General features: G+C 40.5%; 1 protein-coding gene across 5 annotated transcripts in view; it reads left to right on the top strand.

Annotated features, from left to right (window-relative positions):
* LOC148864482 (uncharacterized) overlaps positions 1-14,201 on the top strand; it is a 51,939-nt gene extending 37,738 nt beyond the window's left edge. For all 5 annotated transcript variants that reach the window (XM_088977277.1, XM_088977278.1, XM_088977281.1 and 2 more), the window contains one exon: positions 13,304-14,201. In XM_088977277.1, coding sequence (XP_088833403.1) covers positions 13,304-13,768 — 465 coding nt within the window. In that variant the 3' untranslated portion in view covers positions 13,769-14,201. The remainder of the gene's footprint in view (positions 1-13,303) is intronic.
* Positions 14,202-20,890: the final 6,689 nt, after the last annotated feature.

Genomic DNA, 20,890 nt, shown 5'->3' with positions numbered 1-20,890 from the left:
CTCCAAGTGATTCCTTATTGACTGTGACCATAGTTAAACTAGATGGAACTAATTATCTGGCATGGTCACTGTTTGCTGAAATAGGGCTGTCGAATGAGAGAAGAAGAGGAAGAAGAAGAAGAACAGAAATGAAATGGGCGGCAGAATGATGCTCAGCTAGCCCTAATCTATTATATATAAGGACATTACATAATGTTACATAAATGGACAAGAATGCCCCTAATTAGTGATGGGACACCTAGTCAAAATAAACACTAAATAAGATTAGGCCCAGTAACTAAGGCCCAATAACTAATGACTTAAGACCCAACAAAGATAAACATACAAACTAAGACAGCCGAACCAACACTCCCCCTCAAGCTAAGCATGGATGTCAATCATGTTTAGCTTGCCAAGTAAGTCCACGAATTTCACTGTAGCTAGCCCTTTAGTCAGAACATCTGCAATCTGCATCTTGGAGGGAGTATAAGGAATGCAGAGTTCTCCTGAGACAATTCTTTCTCTAACAAAGTGACGGTCTATCTCAATATGTTTTGTTCTATCATGTTGCACTGGGTTATTTGCAATGTTGATGGCTGCCTTGTTGTCACAATACAACCTGAGAGGGCACTCAATCTTTATTCCAAGTTCATCAAGCAGGATCTTCAGCCATAAGAGTTCAGCAACACCATGAGCCATAGCTCGGTACTCGGCCTCTGCACTAGATCTAACAACCACATTCTGTTTTTTATTCCTCCATGTAACTAAATTTCCTCCAACAAAGCTACAGTACCCAGAAGTAGACTTCCTGTCCCCAACAGAGCCAGCCCAATCTGCATCAGTATATCCTTCAACTTCAATCTTACTGTTTTTCCTGAACAGAATCCCTTTCCCCGGGTAAGACTTCAAATATCTGAGGATCCTTTCCACAGCTTTCATGTGAGGGATTTTAGGGGTGTGCATGAACTGACTGACAACATGTACAGCATAAGCAATGTCAGGGCGAGTAAGGGACAGGTAAATCAACTTCCCCACCAGCTTTTGGTATCTTTCCTTATCAAGGTAGTCCCCTCCTACTGACACTTGTAGACCATGATTCTGTTCTATTGGAGTATCGGCTGGCCTACACCCCATCATGCCTGTCTCTTGAAGAAGATCAATGATGTATTTCCGCTCACATATATAGATGCCCTCTTTGGATCTTGCAACTTCAATCCCAAGAAAGTATCTTGGCCCAGATCTTTGATCTCAAATTCAGCAACCAAAAACTCCTTTAGTCTTTTAATCTCTTCCTGATCATCCCCTGTAATTACCATATCATCCACATAGACAATAAGTGCCGTAAGTTTGCCATTTCTCTTCCTTATGAATAGGGTATGATTTGCTCCACTTTGAGTGTAACCCCCTTTCTTCATGACTCCACATAGCTTCTCAAACCAAGCTCGAGGGGACTGCTTAAGGCCGTATAGGGCCTTTCTCAGTCTACATACCTTCTTGCCAAAAACATAACCTGGTGGAGGATCCATGAACACCTCTTCATGCAGGTCGCCATTCAAGAAAGCATTCTTCACGTCCAACTGATGTAGCCCCCATGAGAAATTTGCAGCTAATGATGATAGAACTCGGATTGTGTTGAGTTTTGCCACCGGAGCATTTGTAGTCAATCCCTTCTTTTTGAGTAAACCCTTTTGCTACCAGTCTAGCCTTGTACCTCTCAATGGACCCGTCCTCCCTATGCTTCACAGTGCACACCCACTTGCATCCAACAGTGCCTTTCCCTTCTGGTAGATCCACTAATTCCTAAGTCCTTGCTTTCATTAAGGCTTTCATTTCTTCATCCATAGCCTCTTTCCATTTTGGGTCAGATACTGCCTCAGTATACCTGGTAGGAACATGCACAGAACATAGAGCAGACACAAAAGAACAATAACGAGGAGACAACTGTGAGTGAGACACAAAATCAACAATGGGGTATTTGATAGTACAAGAACAAGTAGACTTACGAAGGGCAATAGGAAGATCTAAGTCAGAGGAACTGATAGGATTACCTTGAGTTTCTGAGACAGGTTGATCCGAGTCCAATTGGTCGCTGTCATGAGTTAGAGGACCCTTCTTCCTTCTGTTGTAGGCGGTTCTGATATCTCTTTGCAGCTTGCTGGAGTCTTCAGTAATATTTGCAACATCACTAGTAGTAGCTGGTACAATGGGAGCCTCACTAGATTCACCCGGGATACCACAACTAGGTGGATCAGGAGGAGAAGATGGAAGGCCTGAGGTCGAGAGAGGTACAAAGAATGGGGGAACAGAAGAATCCTCTTCCATCCCACTAGTCTCCCCCTGAAGAGGATTCTGGGAAGAGTGAAAATAGGATTGAGACTCAAAGAATACCACATCCTTTGTGACATATTTTTTCTTGGTGACTGGATCATAACACTTGTATCCCTTCTGAGTAGGGGAGTACCCCAAAAAGATTCCCTTTGTAGCCCTAGGATCCAATTTGGTCTTCTTCGGATCCTTGACATGTATAAAGCATACACAACCAAAGACTCTCGGTGGAAGAGAAAAGTCAGGAAGATGAGGGCAAAGAACAGAGAAAGGAGTTTTCATCCCCAATACCTTGGATGGCATTCGATTTATCAGATATGATGCCGTAAGGATTGCTTGAGACCAATAGCTTTTTGGAACTTTGTGCTGAAATAGTAAGGCTCGAGCAGTCTCCAATAGGTGCCTATTCTTGCGCTCAGCAACCCCATTCTGTTGGGGGGTACTAGCACAAGATGACTGATGAATCATTCCAGCATCCTCCATAAATAGATTCAAGGACCTTTCAAAGTATTTTGCAGCATTATCTGACCTGAATTGTTTGACCTTCGTACCATATTGTGTTTCAATCATTTTGCAAAATGTCATGGTTACCCGTGGCACATCTTCTCGTGCTTTTAATAAGTAGATCCATGTGCATCGAGAATAGTGATCAATAAAACTGATAAAGTATCGAAAGCCATCAACAGAAATAATGGGAGAAGGACCCCAAATATCAGAGTGGACTAAGTCAAAAGAAGCTCGGATTTCATTACTTGAAGTTGAATAAACAGTTCTACATTGCTTTGATAGTTGACAGACTTCACAAACTAACTCTTGACTTGAAACACCTTTGAATAATTCTGGAAACAACACTTCCAATGATGAAAAAGGTAAATGACCTAGCCTAGCATGCCATAGATGTAACCTAGCTATTGACTCCATATTGGACTGACTACAAGTAGCAGATGTTTGCAAGGCCGAACTGATGTCTGCATCAAGGTAATAGAGATCTCCACACTCATGACCGCTCCCAATCGTTCTCTTCGTCAATCTGTCCTGAAAGACACAATGAGTAGGAAAAAAGGTTATGTTACAATTCAAATTTTTGGTAAGCTTTGAAACAGATAAGAGATTTGAAGAAAGATTGGAACATGCAAGACAGATTTTAGTGAGATGTCCTTGCTTAGGTCAACCACTCCCTTCCCAGAGATGGTAGAGAAAGAACCATCAGCAGCCCTCATTTTATCTTGGCCATACATTAAATGATAGGAAGAAAATCGAGAAGACATGTGTGTCATGTGGTCAGTTGCACCAGAATCAATAATCCAAGAGGCAGGATCAATAGAACTAGTTGCACTAAAGGCAGAGACAATACCTGATCTGGCAAGGGAGGAGGATGGAAGAGAATTGGTCCTTAGACGGGCTAGGGCCCGGCTAAGTACCTCTACCTCATCGGCAGTAAAACCCAAGGACCCGGTTCGAGGGGAATTAGAAGTCTGTCCCATGGAAGAGGAAGTAACTGTAGATGAGTGTTTTGAACCATCATCACTTTGACCCGTAGCCAAATTCACACTTGCAGATTGACCCTTCAGATGCTTCTTATCTTTCCTCAATGCAGCTGGCTTCAGATGCGGATGGAGAATCCAACAGGTCTCTTTCACATGCCTTTCCCCTCCACAGTGGGTGCACTTCAGATGTCTCTTGTCAGAGTACCTGTTTCCCCTTTGATTTGTAGAGATTAGGGCCGAATGCTCCACAGACTGTTCAGCTAGTTTTGTTTGAGTATCAACCTGCATCTCTTTTCTTCTCACCTCTTCATTCCTCACAAGGTAGTAAACATGATGTAAGTCTGGCATTTCATCCCTTTCCAGAATTTGGGATCTTATGCTCTCATATATAGGATCTAGGCCTGCCAGAAACTTAAATGCTCTACCCTCTTCAATTTGTTTGTCATGCTTTTCTTTGTCTCTGGCACTCTCCCAATCAATAATAAGGTGGTGATCTAACTCTTCCCATAGTCCTTCTAGTGTAGCAAAATATGTTGCAACACTCATATCTCCTTGCCTCAAGGTAGCAATATCTTGATTCAGTCTGTAAACTCTGGCATTATTCTTTTTCTGCCCATAGGTTTTAGAAACCTTTTCCCATATTTTGGCAGTCGTGGAAAAATGTTGAACAGTCCTAGCTACTCTTGGAGTCATTGAGGCAAGTAGCCAGGACATAACTGTAGCATTTTCTTTGCGCCAAGCTGCATATTCAGCATTTCCCACTTCTGGTTCCTTCTTCTGCCCGTCCAAGTAACCAGTGAGTTCAAGGGATGTGATGAAAAGCATGGCTGAGACAGACCATTCCTTGAAGTTGTACTCATCCAACAACACACTTGTGATCTGTAGGCTGTGCATATTTGGATTCTCCAGATTAGGAGACCTCCCACAAGCCCTAACATCTCTAGAAGACACTTCCCTGGATATGGAGGACATCTTCACTTGTAAATGTCAAGACTGTAAATGCAATGTATAGAGAACTGTTTCAACTTACGGAACTTGCTGCACTGTAAACTCAGTCCTGAGAACAAGACACAGAGCTGAAACACCGAGTACTACACTGCACACTGTGCCCTAATTACTGCTGTCACCGAGTACTACACTGCAACTTGCTGTGTTGGCTTCTACTGTGTGCTAAGCACTGCTATCGTAGGTTATAACCTCACCCACGTACAGTTCTAGGACTGCTGAGATCAGTCCTTCTGCCTAGATCTATTCTACACAGATCTGTCTTAGCCGAATGGCTACAGTCTACTGTACTGCGTCTATTAGGGCATCAGCCTCTGGGTCTAACTCCCCTTGGGCCCTACAACCAAGGGATACCCTAGATGTAGGTCTAGCTGTGTTCTACGACCAACCCTAGGGTTTCTTTGCAGCAACCAACAAGAAAGATGGGAGAGTTACCTGCGAGTAGAAGAAGATGCGGTTGCTGTAACCAGTCGAAAGATCAGTGCTCTGATACCATGTTTGCTGAAATAGGGCTGTCGAATGAGAGAAGAAGAGGAAGAAGAAGAAGAACAGAAATGAAATGGGCGGCAGAATGATGCTCAGCCAGCCCTAATCTATTATATATAAGGACATTACATAATGTTACATAAATGGACAAGAATGCCCCTGATTAGTGATGGGACACCTAGTCAAAATAAACACTAAATAAGATTAGGCCCAGTAACTAAGGCCCAATAACTAATGACTTAAGACCCAACAAAGATAAACATACAAACTAAGACAGCCGAACCAACAGTCACAATCAGTAAAGATTCATGTATGTAGTAGAGGAAAGTGGGGGTTCATTTCCGGGAGTAAGAAGGCTCCCTCAGAAGATGATCCATCCTACGAGAAGTGGATGCAAGAAAATTACACTGTCATTGGGTGGCTTGTGAACTCAATGCAGCCACAAATCAGTCAACACTACCTATGGATGAATTCAGCAAAAGAAATTTGGGACAGTGTTGCAGAAACCTATTCCCAAAAACTCAATGTGGCCCGGGCATATAAATTGAGAAGTGATGTAAAGAATATAAGGCAAGGAGAGAAACCTCTTGCTGTATATTTCTCAACCCTGAAATCCCTATGGCAAGAGATTGACCTAATAGAAGCTGTAACTTGGGACACCACCAATGATGTAGAGACCTACAGGAAATTGGTTGAAAGGAACAGGGTTTTTGAGTTCTTAACTGGACTAAACCCAGAATATGATATCACAAAACAGAATATTCTTTCCAAGGAGTGTCTCTTTGTCACAAGCTTATGCATTGGTGAGTAGTGAAGAGAGCAGAAGGGCTGTCCAGGTTCAAGGGGCTGATATTAATGATCACTTTGCCAATATGGGGATTAAACCTAAAGGGAATGTTGGAACTTCTAGTGGCACAGGAAAGAAAGAAGTTATATGTGAATACTGCAAGAAGCCGAAGCACACCAAAGACAAGTGCTGGAAGTTACATCCTAATCTTGTTCCCATTCGGTTTCAGAAAAAACATGATAGTAAAAGATCAGGAAGTGCAAATGTAGTTGCCGGGCTAGATAGTGAAGAGATGTCTGCTTCTGCACAGTTGGCAGCCATGAGAGCAGAATATGAAAAGTTTGGAAAGAAAATCAGTCAGCTGAGTGATGTGACATCTCCTTCCGACCCTTCAGGAAATTCTACTACTTCAGCATTTGCTCATTCAGGTATAAGGGCTTCTGCTAATCATGCTACCTCTTCAGGTAATCTCAAGATCCCTTGGATTATTGACTCAGGTGCTTCTGACCATATGACCAATCTGTCTACCTTGTTTGTTTCATATGACTTACTTCCTGGACGTGATAAAATCACTTTAGCTGATGGTTTACTTGCTTCTATCTCTGGTAAGGGAACCTTCAAGGCTACGGATTCCTTGTACCTACCTTCTGCCCTTCATGTACCTAAACTAAATACAAATTTGTTGTCTGTGAGCAGTTTAACCAAGTCACTAAACTGTTGTGTAACCTTTTTTCCTTCCTATTGTGTTTTTCAGGATCTGGAGTCTCAGATGGTGATTGGGAGTGGCCATGAGGCAAACGGAATATACCTGCTTGATACTCCGGGACAATGCACTGATCATCTTGGGAATGTTGCTCTTGGATCTGTTTCTTCAGAGTCTGTTAGTCGGATTATGTTGTGTCATTGTCGTTTTGGTCATCTGTCTTTTTCCGCCTTGAGTCATCTATTCCCTGAACTGTTTAAGGGAATTAGTCTGTCCAGTCTTCATTGTGAGTCTTGTGAATTGTCAAAGCATTGTAGAAGCAAGTATCCTTTGAGCAATAAAAGATCTTCTGTTCCTTTTAATATTGTGCATTCTGATGTGTGGGGACCTTACCACTTACCCTCCATGGGTGGCTACAAATATTTTATCCTATTTATTGATGACTTTTCACGGTTCACTTGGATATTCCTGATGAAATCCCGTGATGAAGTTCCAAGACTTGTAAAACAATTCCATGAATTTGTTCTAACCCAATTTGATACCAGGATTAAAATCTTCAGAACGAACAATGCAAAAGAATACCTTGAGAAAAACCTATCCTGCTATCTTTCTGACATGGGGGTTATTCATCAAAGCTCATGTGCTAGGACCCCAGAACAGAATGGAGTTGCTGAGAGGAAAAACAGGCATATTGCTGAGGTTGCAAGAAGTATCTTATTTGCCTCACATGTTCCTACCAGGTTTTGGGGTGATGTTGTACTTACTGCTACCTATCTTATAAACCGCATGCCATCTAGGGTTTTGGGGTTTAAGTCTTCCTTCACTCTTCTTCATCCGGACAAAGATCTTTTTCCTGTTCCTATTCGTGTCTTTGGCTACACCTGTTATGTACATGTTCCAAGTGTCCAAAGGCATAAGTTTGAACCCAAAGCTCAAAAGTGTATCTTCCTTGGTTATTCCCCCACACAGAAGGGTTATTGTTGTTTTGATCCAAAGTCTGGCAATCGGTATGTCTCAATGGATGTCACCTTTGATGAGTTTTCCCCTTTTTATGGTTCCTCTCCAGAAGGACATTGTCCACAGGGGGAGGATTTGACACAGGTGTTTGCTCTTCCTCTTCCTGTTCCTGTTGAGTCCCTTGATGTGTCTGCCTCTCCTTCAAATGAATCAAGGGTGGATCAGTTGTTCCATTCTTCTTGTCCCAGTACTCTACCTCCTCGTCCTATCCTCAATCCCAAGGTGTATCAAAGGCAAAGATCCAGAAATGTGCAGGTTGTTTCTCCTACAACACATGAGCCTCATACACTTCCAGTCACAGAAGAGACAACAGGTACTGGTTCAACACCTTTGGATTCATCCTTCCCTGACCTTGATATTCCCATTGTTGTTAGAAAAGGAAAATGGAAGTGCACTGCACACTGCATTTCCAAGCACCTTTCTTACAGTTTGCGTTCACCGTCATATTTTGCCTCTCTCTCTTCTGTTGCTTCTCATCCTATTCCCAGGTCTGTGTCAGAAGCTCTTAAGATTTCAGAATGGAGGGATGCTATGAAATTTGAAATCGATGCCTTACACAAGAATGACACATGGGAAGTGGTGGATTTGCCTGAAGGGAAGGATCCCGTTGGTTGCAAGTGGGTCTTTACTATCAAATACAGAGCTGATGGCACCATTGAAAGGTACAAGGCCAGGCTGGTTGCAAAAGGCTATACATAGATATATGAGATTGATTATTTAGAGACTTTTGCACCTGTTGCCAAGATGACATCTGTGAGGGTTCTTCTATCTTTAGCTACTCACTTTGACTGGCCCCTTTATCAATTGGATGTGAAGAATGCATTTCTGAATGGCGAATTACATGAGGAGGTTTACATGTCTCTTCCTCCAGGGATGTATAGAACTGATATGAAAGGGAAGGTATGCAAGCTGAAGAAATCTCTTTATGGACTAAAACAGTCCCCTAGAGCATGGTTTGAGAGATTTAGAATAGCACTTGTTAACTTTGGCTATGTGCAGACACAGTCCGATCATACTCTTTTTGTGAAGAGTGAATCTCTGGCAGTATACCTCATTGTGTATGTAGATGATATTGTAGTGACGGGTAATGATGCCTCAGGAATTCATGATCTAAAATCTTTTCTCCATACAGAGTTTGAGATTAAAGATTTGGGGGAATTGAGATACTTTCTTGGCATAGAAGTGGCTCGATCCAAGGATGGGATTCTTATCTCCCAAAGGAAGTATGTTCTTGACTTGCTCTCTGAAACTAGAAAGATGGGTGCTAGACCAGTTGCTACTCCTATTGATATGAGTCATAAACTCTCAACCTCGGAAGGGACATTGTTAGAAGACAAAGGAATTTTTCAGACTTCTTAGGAAACTTTTGTACCTATGCATGACTCTGCCAGATATTGCATATGCAGTCAGTTGCATTAGCCAATTCATGCATGCTCCTCGAGACACTCATTTGGCAGCTGCAGAGAGAATCCTATGTTATTTGAAGGGCTCCCTAGGAAAGGGTATTCTGTTTGCCAAGCATGGTCATATGAAACTTGAAGCTTACACCGATGCTGATTGGGCCGGGAACATTGGTGACAGAAGATCTACCTCTGGGTATTGCAGCTTGGTAGCTGGTAATGTTGTTTCTTGGAGAAGCAAGAAACAATCGGTTGTTGCTCGGTCTTCTGCTGAAGCAGAATACAGGGCCATGGCACATGGGGTTTCTGAATTATTATGGCTAAAATCTTTGATGGAAGAACTTGGAGTTGAATATGACAAGCCAATGATGTTGTACTGTGATAATCAGGCTGCCATCAACATTGCTCACAACCCAGTGCAACATGATAGAACCAAGCATATTGAAGTTGATTGACACTTCATTAGGGAAAGGGTCTCTTCGGGTGAAGTGTGTCTTCCTTTCATCACATCTGAAGGACAGTTGGCAGATTTTCTTACCAAAGGCATTCCCAAGGCAAAACTTCAGCATGATACCAGCAAGCTTGGCATGATTGACATCTATACTCAGCTTGAGGGGGAGTGTAGAGAAGATGGGCCGAATGGCCCATAGGTTGTTTATTCTTCTTGTTATTTTGGGCCCATCCTGTCAATATTAAGTTCTTTGTAAATTCTTGCCCAACTAAGGGTCTCCTTGTAATTATTCAAATATATCTAATAAAACAGTGTTAGGGGGTTGAGATAGGGTGAGTTCGAAATCCTCTTCTCAAACCCTCATTGCAGAACACTCAACTCTCCTCTCTTCAGTTTCAACGAGAAGTATACAGATAATGGTTTCTCCCCCTATCTCAGATTCTTCACATCACTTCTCAACTTGTAGGCTCCAGTCACATTTAGTTTTTGGGAATAGGTTTCAGCAACACTATCCCAGATTTCCTTTGCTGAATTCATCCATAGATAGTGCTGGCTGATCTGTGGCTGCATCGAGTTCACAAGCCACCCAATAACAATGTAGTTCTCTTGGATCCACTTCTCATGAGATGGATCATCTTCTGAGGGAGCCTTTTTGCTCCCGTAGATAAAACCCCACTTTCCTCTACTACATATATAAATCTTTACCGATTGTGACCATGCTAGATAATTAGTTCCATCTAGCTTGACTGTGGTCACAGTCAATAAAGAGTCAACAGGGGCTCCCGGAACCTGTCCGAATTCAGCAACATTCTTGTTTTCAATCTCTAATGAGTCCATCCTTCTAACCACTTCAAATAAGATTTCAGCAAACTTCAACCAAATAACACTGGATGAGGATGAACAAGGGCTGTATTAAACCAGCCTCAAGCAGCAATACACAAAGCTGAGTCACACCTAAGCTGTGAGAGCCCCAAAAACAGAGGCAACACCTTGTTGACTGCACGAGACACCAACAAACATGGTTCGGCCTTCAAGAATAAATCAGAAAACTACCAAACACTGTCCACCCAGTCCAAGCTCCTTTCCTAAACAAAAATTTAGGTACTTGCCAAACAGTACCCCAAAAGAGAAGAGAACAGTTCCTACTGTCGAAGAGACCTTTTTACAAACACAGAGTGGGCAGTAGAGAAGACCACACTGTCAAAGATGAAAACAGCCCCAAAGAACAGTCTGTACAGGGGCCCGAAAACAATCCAAAAAGGACAATAAACAGAAGTACTGATTTCAGAGGTATTTCGGCTACTTGACAGTCCAGAAAAGAAATGAAAACAACCCAGAAATCTCTGGATTAAACCTGATCAGAGGATAGCTGAATAGCTGTACTGTTTCTATAGGAACTTTGGAGTTTAACAGTCCAGAACAGGAAAAAATAACCCAGAAATCTGAGCACAACTTACAATATTTAAGCTTCAAATCAGGAACTGAACTGTTTCCCCTTTTTTTTCTCTGATTCTTCCTGGCCACCGAACCACTTTTCCAAGAAATTTGAGTCTTGGGCAACTTCCACTGACCTCCAAGAATCAAGCAACACGACCTGAAGCTTCCATCCCTGGAATACTAAAGTTCAGGCCTGCTCTGATACCATAAAGAAAACAGACCTTGAGAGTTCTGCAATGAGGGTTTAGAGAATGAGAGTTTCGAACTTACTCTCTCTCTAACACCCTAACACCATTTTATTAAGATAAACTTTGAATAATTACAAGGAGGCCCTTAGTTGGGCAAGAATTTACACAGAACATAACATAGAAAGGATGGGCCCAGAGTAAGGCCCATTACAGACAAAAACATAAACAGTAAGAAAGAATAAAAGAATAAACAGCCTATGGGCCATTTGGCCCATCTTTTCTACAGAATCTTAAAATATGAATCACAAGTTATGACGTCAGAAGGACAGGGATTATTACAGAGATACATTGATAATAACTAGAATTGTTATAGTGGCACATTTCTTATTTATTTTCCCCTAGATGCCCAAGGATAATTTCTGATAATGTCCTCCTAATTAGAGCTTATAAATTGTTATTTGTGATTGTGACTCATTCATGGGAAATCTTGGAATTCTTCAAAACAAAAAATCTTCAATTTGTCTGTGGTTAAGATTGTGTTGACAAATGGAAATTAACATGTTTATGCTACCCATAACAAACTAATATGTTGGATGCCCTTGGATTGACATAGGATTTTCTGCAAACAGTGGTGTGTGAAACAGGCTATGTAACCAATTATAAGTGAGCACGCCATTGTTCCGTAGACATGGGGTCCACTACACTTGCGGGCCCCATGTGTATAGAACACTGACATGCACTTATGTTTGCAGCTCCCTGTTCCCTTGGATTGGGGTTGCAATGTGGCATTTTTGCAATATGCCAGCACAACTCTTGCTGTATGAGTGGATATCTGTGAAGCTCTGCAGCATGATCCTTAGAATGATAATTCTTGGTCCAGCCTAGAATCATACATAAATATTCAACCCTCTCCATGTTCTGTGTCCTCTCTTTCCAGTTACTTTTGGTTATTCATGTAGTCAATATTCAACCCTTTTCATGTTGTATGTATGTTTCAAAATGGGTTCTGTGTTCCTGTTTGATTCTGCAAGTTTTAGTGCATCCCATTTTTGATACTTTGTCTATGCCTTTCATGTAACTTAGTTTATTTATGTTATCTTATTGAACTCTTCCTATATTGCACTGGTACCGCAAAGCTTTTGGTTGTTTCGTTCCTGTGTCCATACCTTCTAAGTAAATTTTTATTATTAATGGAGTCAATATTTTAAAACTCTTCCTAGTAGTCTTACGAAAAAGATGCTTCTTTTTTTCCCATTACATTATGCTGAGTTTCTGAAACTTTGATTTAAGCTCCTTGCCTTAACTATCCTTAAAAAAATTACATGTGCATGTTTCCCTGTGTGTACATGTATTTTGGAGTGAGATTGTGGTTAGTAACCATGCAACTACAGCATGCTAAGGTATCCCAAGTATATTTATGTTTACAAGTGAAAATAATGCAGCAGTTTTGTCTCAGCATATTGTGTGGTCTCACTTTGGAGGAAGACAAATATTTTGCAATGTCTGATGTATGTATCCATGTCTGCCCATAGTGTGGGTGCGGGACCAACTTTCCTTGATTGCTTGCACTCTGTGCAGATCAAGCTAATTTTAACTTCCTTCCCACCAAGATTAGAATCTTGCTTTCAGGCCTCACCATCTCTTTTTGGATGTGCACTAAAGCATTCTTCTCTGGAGAGGACAATGGGTGCCTATTCTATATCCATCTATATTTGCCCACTCTGGTTTCCACAGTTTTGTCATGTATCACATTCGTTTCTTTGGGTTGTTATAAAAGGTTGGTCTGTGTAAGTTTGATTAACATTGTCTGGAATCAGGACCAGACTATCCTTACCACACATTCCAAAGGTAGATGGTTTATTGGATTTGTAGAATGTAACTGGTGGAGTTGTGGCAAAGACACAAGGTATTATCAGAAATTTGGCAGTTTGAATTGGCAATGGTGTTCATGGATGTTGTTTCTTTCTCAATTATTTGAACCTTGAACTGTTCCTCTTTTCCAATGAGTGAATTGTGATTTGAGACTTGAATACTGCAGGTAAAAGTACCAATTGGAAAAGTTGGTAAAGACACCACAATTGTTTTGACAACTGGAACTGGTTCTTGCAGCCTTGATTTCAGGGATCTAGTCTTGCACAATGCTGTCGAGAGAATTGATTACTCCCCCAAGTCTGCATATGCTATTTTTCTGATACAGGTCCCCTCCATTGTATACATGACCGCTGCTGTACTGCTACTAATGGCATCATCCTGGATTTGTGCCAAATTCTATAGGAGATTGATCCCTACCAACAGCTCTAGATACCAAAAGTTGGAGACAGAATTGCCAGTTTCAGGTGGGGGAAAGATGGAATCAGATGTAACTGATGGATGGGATAACAGTTGGGATGATGATTGGGATGATGAAGAGGCACCGAGGACGCCTTCAAAACCTGTTACACCGAGCCTTTCCTCCAAGGGCCTTGCCACAAGACGAGTAAGTAAGGAAGGGTGGAAGGATTAGGTGTGTTTCGGATGGAGATTGGAGACATGGAAAGAAATGCACTTGTGAGAAAAAAAAAAGGTGTAAGTTTTTCTCTCATACACGTTAATTAAAGGACAAATTAGATTGCTACCTATACGCCTAAAAATTATCAGTCAGGAATACTTTTTTGAATGCTGAAAGGAAAATTAAAATTATTTGAGTCTTACTTCTCTTCCATGAGCAATTGTTCAAAAAAGTGTCCTCTGTCAAGATCGTTCAACCTACCAGATGTGTTAAGATTTGTATTTTGTGGGCTAAATACTTAACAAAATCCCAAGTGACCAGGGATTAAATAGCATGATTTCTTTCTACTACTGGGTGCTGTAGTAAGACTGTAAGAGTGTTATTCTTAATTTCTTATGACATAAGCAGTGCTCTTGCTCAGGGCAACTGGGCAACGTTATTTTCAAAATTTTCTTCATATGCTGAGTAATTCTTATTCCTAGTGACAGTGTTGTCTGATTCGGATTGGACTCTTGGCTTGGTCAAACCCGTATCAAATTGATGTGTTAAAGTGCAGCTTATTTTGATCTGAAATAGTTTTAAAAGATGATCTGGATTTATTTGTTATTTTTTAATTTTCTTTTCTTGTTATACACTTTTTTTTGGGATAAGTGGATTGCAATCCACCTCAGAAATCTGAATTGCAGTCCCCTCCTAGTCTATTTGAATGAGTTCGACAAGGAAGTAAATGCTCGGACCATTTCACTCATGACTCAGTAACCAAAATGGTTTTATGGTTATGTCCGATCCGCTTGTGACAAGTGACAACATCGCCAAGTGGTATTAGTGAGTATTTGATGTTTATTCAGAAACCCTAAGATGGTCTTGGAGTCCCACGTCAATCCAGTGTGGATTATATTGTCCACTGTTGAAACGGATTTTGAGCCCTGTTGCATGTTTGCTTAAAACTATTATTGCGCTCATTAGATATAACTTGTAAGGCTCGGTTTATTTTTAAGTATATTTACCTGTGCAAGTGTTTAGGTGAGAATGCTATTGATGCATGGGTAGGTTGTTTATCCACCTTTTTAGTGTATGACTGATGCCTTCTCATATCTTCAGTTATTGTAGGATATTAGGCTCAGTTTGGAAGAAGTACAAATGCAAATATATACAAAATAATGTAAAATATAAGGTTTTGCACTCTATAAATTTGTATTTGTACTCCTTCTAAACTGAGCATTAGCGGCAAATGAATGCGGGATCACAATCAATTGACCAACTTACCCCTGCTAAATACTGACAAATGAACCTAAAATTCCAAGTAGCCAAAAAATCCCAATTTATCTTGGATTTGATTGGTGGCGTTATTAATTGTCAATATAGTTGTCCAAATCAATAGCGGCAAGATATACGATTTTTATTCCGGAATCCTGCTAATAAACACATTATATCCCCACAGATATCTGGTGTGTGACCCACATGAAGTGGCGGACGCAGACCCACCTGAACATTGTTCCAGATCTACATGTGTACGATGCACTTTGTAATTTTAAGGACCAAGACAAAGAGGACAAGGAGGGGGTATGGGTTTTTATTGTCGCTAGCGTTTCAAAAACATGCGGCCCAGAGCGCAATTGAATGGAGGAATCTTTGTCTCCATTGCAATTGGAAAGAGAAATCCACTCCAAAAACGAAAAGGCTGTCTCCACTAACCAACGTGCCACCGCTTTCACAATATTCGCGCCCTTCTGCAACAAATGAAAGGCATGTCAGCTCCGATGTGCCTTTCGCATCAAATGATAGGATCCACTTTCCTAAAGCATCGGAACAGACTCCAAATTTCAATAAATCTTCGGTTTTTATATAAGGAATATTCACCTTTAAAAAATAATTTCAAGGATGCTTAGAATCCCAAAAGAATTGAATCCAAAGAACTATTTAGGTGTTCCTCTAATTAACAAAAGAGTGACAAAGAATACGTTTTCAGTCGTCAAGGAGAAAATGTTCTAAAAACTAGCAAATTGGAAAAAAAAATTCTTTCACATTAACGGGAAGACTTACTCTTATAAACTCCACTGCAAACATGACGCCCCAATATACCATATGAGGTCATTTAAAATTCCAAATAATGCTTTAGAGGAGATGGAAAGAATTCAAAGAGAATTTTTATGGAAAAAGAATGAAGGAAAGAAGCCCTTGCACTTAATGAAATGGAGATGCATTTGTACTCCCAAAAGATGGGGAGGTCTTGGAGTTAGAAATATCCAATGGGTAAATGAGGCAAACCTTGCAAAATTAGGATGGAAAATTTTAAATGAAAAAAATAACTTTTGGGTTAAACTTATTAAAAGCAAATATACGAAAGGTTTTTGGGATATTAGCCCAAAAAATGGGTCATTGTGGGCTTGGAAAGGCATTATCCATTCTAGAGATCTACTGAAAAAAGGTATTAGATACCAAGTTGGGAATGGTAGAACAATTAGTTTTTGGCATGACAAATGGGTTACCAACAAACCTTTATCAGAAATTATTTCCTTTGAAAATGAAGAGAACGATAGTATTATAGTATCGGATTTAATTAACTTTGATGGTGAGTGCTGGGATAAACCTAGAATTCGAGCAATTGTTCCTAACAATTTATGGGAAAAAATCAAATCCATTTTTATCTCTCCTAGACAATTTGAAGATAGAATGATTTGGGAGGGGAATTCCTCTAGAGTGTTCACTATTAAATCAGCCTATTTGCTGAAATGTTCTTCAATCTTGGGGGAAAATAACACTACAAATTGGCTCGACATTATTTGGAACATCAAATGCCCTCCTAAGATTAAAACTTTTCTTTTCCTTCTCTTTCAAAACAAGCTACATACTAAGATGTTTTTGAGGAAAATAGGTTTTGATATTTATGGATCTTGTATCTTCTATGGTGAGGATGAGGACTTGGAGCATATTTTTAAATTCTGCCATTTCTCTTACCAAATTTGGTCGATTCTATGTGACCCTTTAGTGGGTCCGTCGAATAATGACCAAACACTCATTCACTGGTGGGGGGAATTGGCAAAAAATAATAAAAAACTACATATTAAAGAAAAAATAATAAAAAACTATTTGGAAAAATCGAAATCAAAAAGTTTTTAATAACTGTGCGAGCCCCCCTCCCCCCCCAAGTAATCCTTGATTGAACCCTTCATGCTTGTATAGAATTCTTGGAACTTGAGATGGGTGGTCTTAAATCCCATCCACAAGATTTGGAAGCCCATCCGGTGGGCTGCTCCATCTCAGGACTGCATTTAAATCAATTTTGATGTGTCTCGTTACTTAGATGGTCCTTATACTGGTGCGTGTATTTGCCCATAATCATCTTGGTCATGTCCTGGATGCCAAAGCTGTCAAGATTGGTTATTGTTCCATCAATCAAGATGACCTTAAATCTCCACCAATTTCCGATCATTATTGAAGGCAACTCAAAATTGGTGATTTTGTGCCTCAACCAAAAGACAAAACCCCCTAGGAAGATGATGAACATTATTAAGAGCTACTTGAGGATGAAGAATACCTTTTCTAGAAGTCTTTTCTTCTGTCATGTTACAGAGAAGCGAACTAGGCTGCAGATTGGATGGCACGCGAAGCCCAGATTGCTACGTTAGAGTGTTTTTCTTTTAATTTTTCTTCCCTTCCCCCTTCTCTTTTCTCTATTTGTTTAGATGACTTTTTGGGGTGCACTACCCCCCGTTTGTTGTAGTACCCTTTGGGTTTTATTCAAAAAAAAAAAAAAAGCAAGGTGCCAAGTGAATAGTTGGTAAGGTTTGTAGCAGGGACTTGGGATGGAATCCACGTTTCTAAAATGAATTGAGTGGGGATTTGGTATTTAGGGTTTGAACATGGTTAGGATCACTCTATATGAGCAAATGCTTGAGAACCGAGCACGTCTATTCCATAAAGATACGATTTTTTTAGCAAACTTGGCCTAGGCAAGTCTCTAACTCTCTCAATTTGAAGCCAAAAAGAGGCTATTCTCTTGAAGTTCAAAGGGCAAAGTCCTACTTTTACCCCTTTTGTTTTTTTTAACAAAGTTCACTGTTAGGCTTTGTTCGTTTACAATAGTGCAACTTGCTTGGGTAAATGCACTTACCCATATTCTTTTGATTTACAAGATTCCCTAATAAATAATAGAATGACATTTTTACCCACAACAAGTTAGTATTAAAATGGTCAAAATAGTTCCATTATGTTTTATAAAAGTTTCTCTTAGGTGAGAAAGTTACTTACTTGCCTAGGAGATGGGTAAGTTTTACCCAGGAAAGTCTACTTGAAAGATGGTAGATGACTGGTAAACGAATGGGGCCTAAGCTCAATTTACTAGTAAGTAAACTTGTTCATGGGTCGGGCCGGGCCGGGCTTTCACTCTGTATTAACAAATTTTTCTAAGGCCCGAGGCCGAGCCCGGCCCGACCATCGGGCCTACAACTTTGGCCCGAGCCCGGCCCTCATAAAAAGCCCGAAGCTCGGGCTTGGGCCCGAGCTCAAAATTTAGCCCATGCTGTTACTATTGCTGAAGCGGCTGGAGAGAGAGAGAGAGAGAGAGAGAGAGAGAGAGAGAGAGAGAGAGAGAGAGAGAGAGAGAGAGAGAGAGAGAGAGAGAGAGAGAGAGAGAGAGAGAGAGAGAAATTATAAAGAAAAAATAAAAAATGTATATATATTAAATTATAAATATATATATATTTCAATAAATATTATATTATTTATATATTTTATGTATTTTATAAAACATATAATATTGAGTCAGGTCGGGCCAGGATTTTTTGACAAATCCCGAGCCCGGCCCGAAACACAGTTGTGCTTACTGTGTTAGGCCCGCGGGCCTAATTACATGACCAAGCTCGACCGGGGTGCAGGCCGGGCCATCGGGCTACCTGGCACATGAACTAGTCTACTGGTAAGCGAACGTGGCCTATGCTCAATTTTAAAGGAGCAAATGCTGTGGGTTGAGGGGTAAGGCAATGATGGAAGTCTACTTGGAGGATGGTAGATGACTTGAAGGATGGGATAAAAAACATGGGAAAAGGAGGAGGGGAAGATTGTAGGTGGTAGAGAGCTGGAGTGCTAGGGTTCTTACAAGTACTCGATGGATGATCTCATATGGAGGGCCTCGAGACTTTCCTTTTTATAGATAGAAAGGAGAAGAATCTAAGGCCCTGTTTGCTTTTTGGTAAGTTACTTGGGTAAATGCAGTTACCTGGGTAAGTTTTTCCTAGGAAATTTACCCATGTTCTTTAATTTCTCATGTAAATAAGGTAATGACCATTTTAGCCATAAAAATCCATTATTAAAAGGGGCATTTTTGTCCCATTCAAGTGTTGGCAACTTCCCTCTAGGTGGGAAAGTGATTTACCCACCTAGGAGATGGGTATCACTTACCCGAGTAAGTGATACCCAAGAAAATAAACTTTCCACATAGATAAAAAAAAAGAACATGTGATTCTTGGTTAATGGGAACCAAAATCCCATTGACCAACTTCCCCCCCCCCCCCCTCTCAAAATCCAAAAAAAGAAAACCCCCTAAGAGGAAACGAGGGGGGAAGAGGAAAACTTTTCCGCTTTGGAAAAGTAGTAAGGCCCCGTTTGCTTTTCGGTAAGCTACTTACCCGAGTAAATGCAATTACTTGGGTAAGTTTTTCCTGGGACACACTTACCCGGGTAAGTGCATTTACCCATGTTCTTTTATTTCTAATGTAAATAAGGCAATGACCATTTTAACCATAAAAATCCATAATTAAAAAGAGCATTTTTATTCCATTCAAGTGTTGACAACTTTCCCACTTACCCATGTAAGTGATACCCAATAAAATAAACTTTCCCTAGTCCCCACATAAATCTGAAAAAAGAACATGGGATTCTTGGTCAATGGGAACCAAAATCCAATTGACTAACTTTCCCCCCTCTCAAAATCCAAAAAAAGAACCCCCTTAGGCCCCGTTCGTCTTTTGGTAAGTTATTTACCCAAGTAAATGCACCTGGGTAAGTTTTTCCTAGGAAACTCTTGCCCGGGTAATTGCACTTACCCATGTTCTTTTATTTCTCATGTAAATATGGCAATGACCATTTTATCCATAAAAACCCATTATTAAAAAGGGCATTTTTGTCCCATTCAAGTGTTGGCAAGGTAAGTGATACCCAAGAAAATAAACTTTCCCTAGTCCCCACATAAATATGAAAAAAGAACATGTGATTCTTGGTCAATGGAAATTAAAATCCCATTGACCAACTTTCCCCCCTCTTAAAATTTGAAAAAAGACCACCCCCTTAGAGTTAGATCTAAAACAAACAAGCGACTTGGGTTCTCGTCATGTGTAGGGGTGGCAACGAGCCGAGCTTTTCACGAGTTGCTCGAGCTCGCTGGCTCAAATATATACATATATACATTTGATATTTAATATATATATAATAATATAATATAATAAAAATATTATAATTATTAATTATTATAATTCTTAATTTTTTAAATATCAAATAAAAAATAATTTTATATATAATTTTTTATTTTTATAAAATATTTTTTCTCAAAATCGAGCTCGAGCCGAGCTCAAACTTATGAATTTTTGACTCGAGCCGAGCTTGAGCTCAAGGTTCTGGCTCAAACCGAGCTTGAGCTCGAGCTCGGACCTTGTAGTATTCAGCTCGGCTCAGCTCAAATCCACCCCTAGTCATGTGTCCATGTGAATTTTCCAAGATCAGGAATTCCTATTCTTCAAAGTCCACATGTAGGCACGTTCGTAACTATGACCCCTTGTAGAAGCTTGCCCATTATCTTGTGATGTACTCTATCGTGGGAACACTTTAAGTGTTTGAGGGTAGCATCACAAGTGGTGCGATGTCAAGGCGTTGTGGGAGCGCACCTAGGGTGTTGCTCAGTTTGCAAGACTATAATGTTATGATCATGTTAGATGTTGTTTCAGAGGGTCTTGGCGATGTTGAGTCACGCAACAGGGTGATCAAGACAACGTGTAGCCTTCATCACAAATTGGAAGCTAGATATGCATTGCGATTTCCACTAGGGCTGTTCATGGGTCGGGTTGAGTCGGTTTACTGAGGTTTTTCCAACCGACCTGACCTAGTTGGGTCACCTAAGATGGAAACTGAAACCGACACAATGTT

This window comes from Nelumbo lutea, chromosome 3 (genome assembly GCF_056320005.1).
Source record: "Nelumbo lutea isolate HS-2025 chromosome 3, American lotus-T2T, whole genome shotgun sequence".
In the NCBI taxonomy this organism is placed as follows: domain Eukaryota; kingdom Viridiplantae; phylum Streptophyta; class Magnoliopsida; order Proteales; family Nelumbonaceae; genus Nelumbo; species Nelumbo lutea.
Note: the sequence above shows the minus strand (reverse complement) of the source record. Positions and strands in the feature narration are given on the sequence as shown.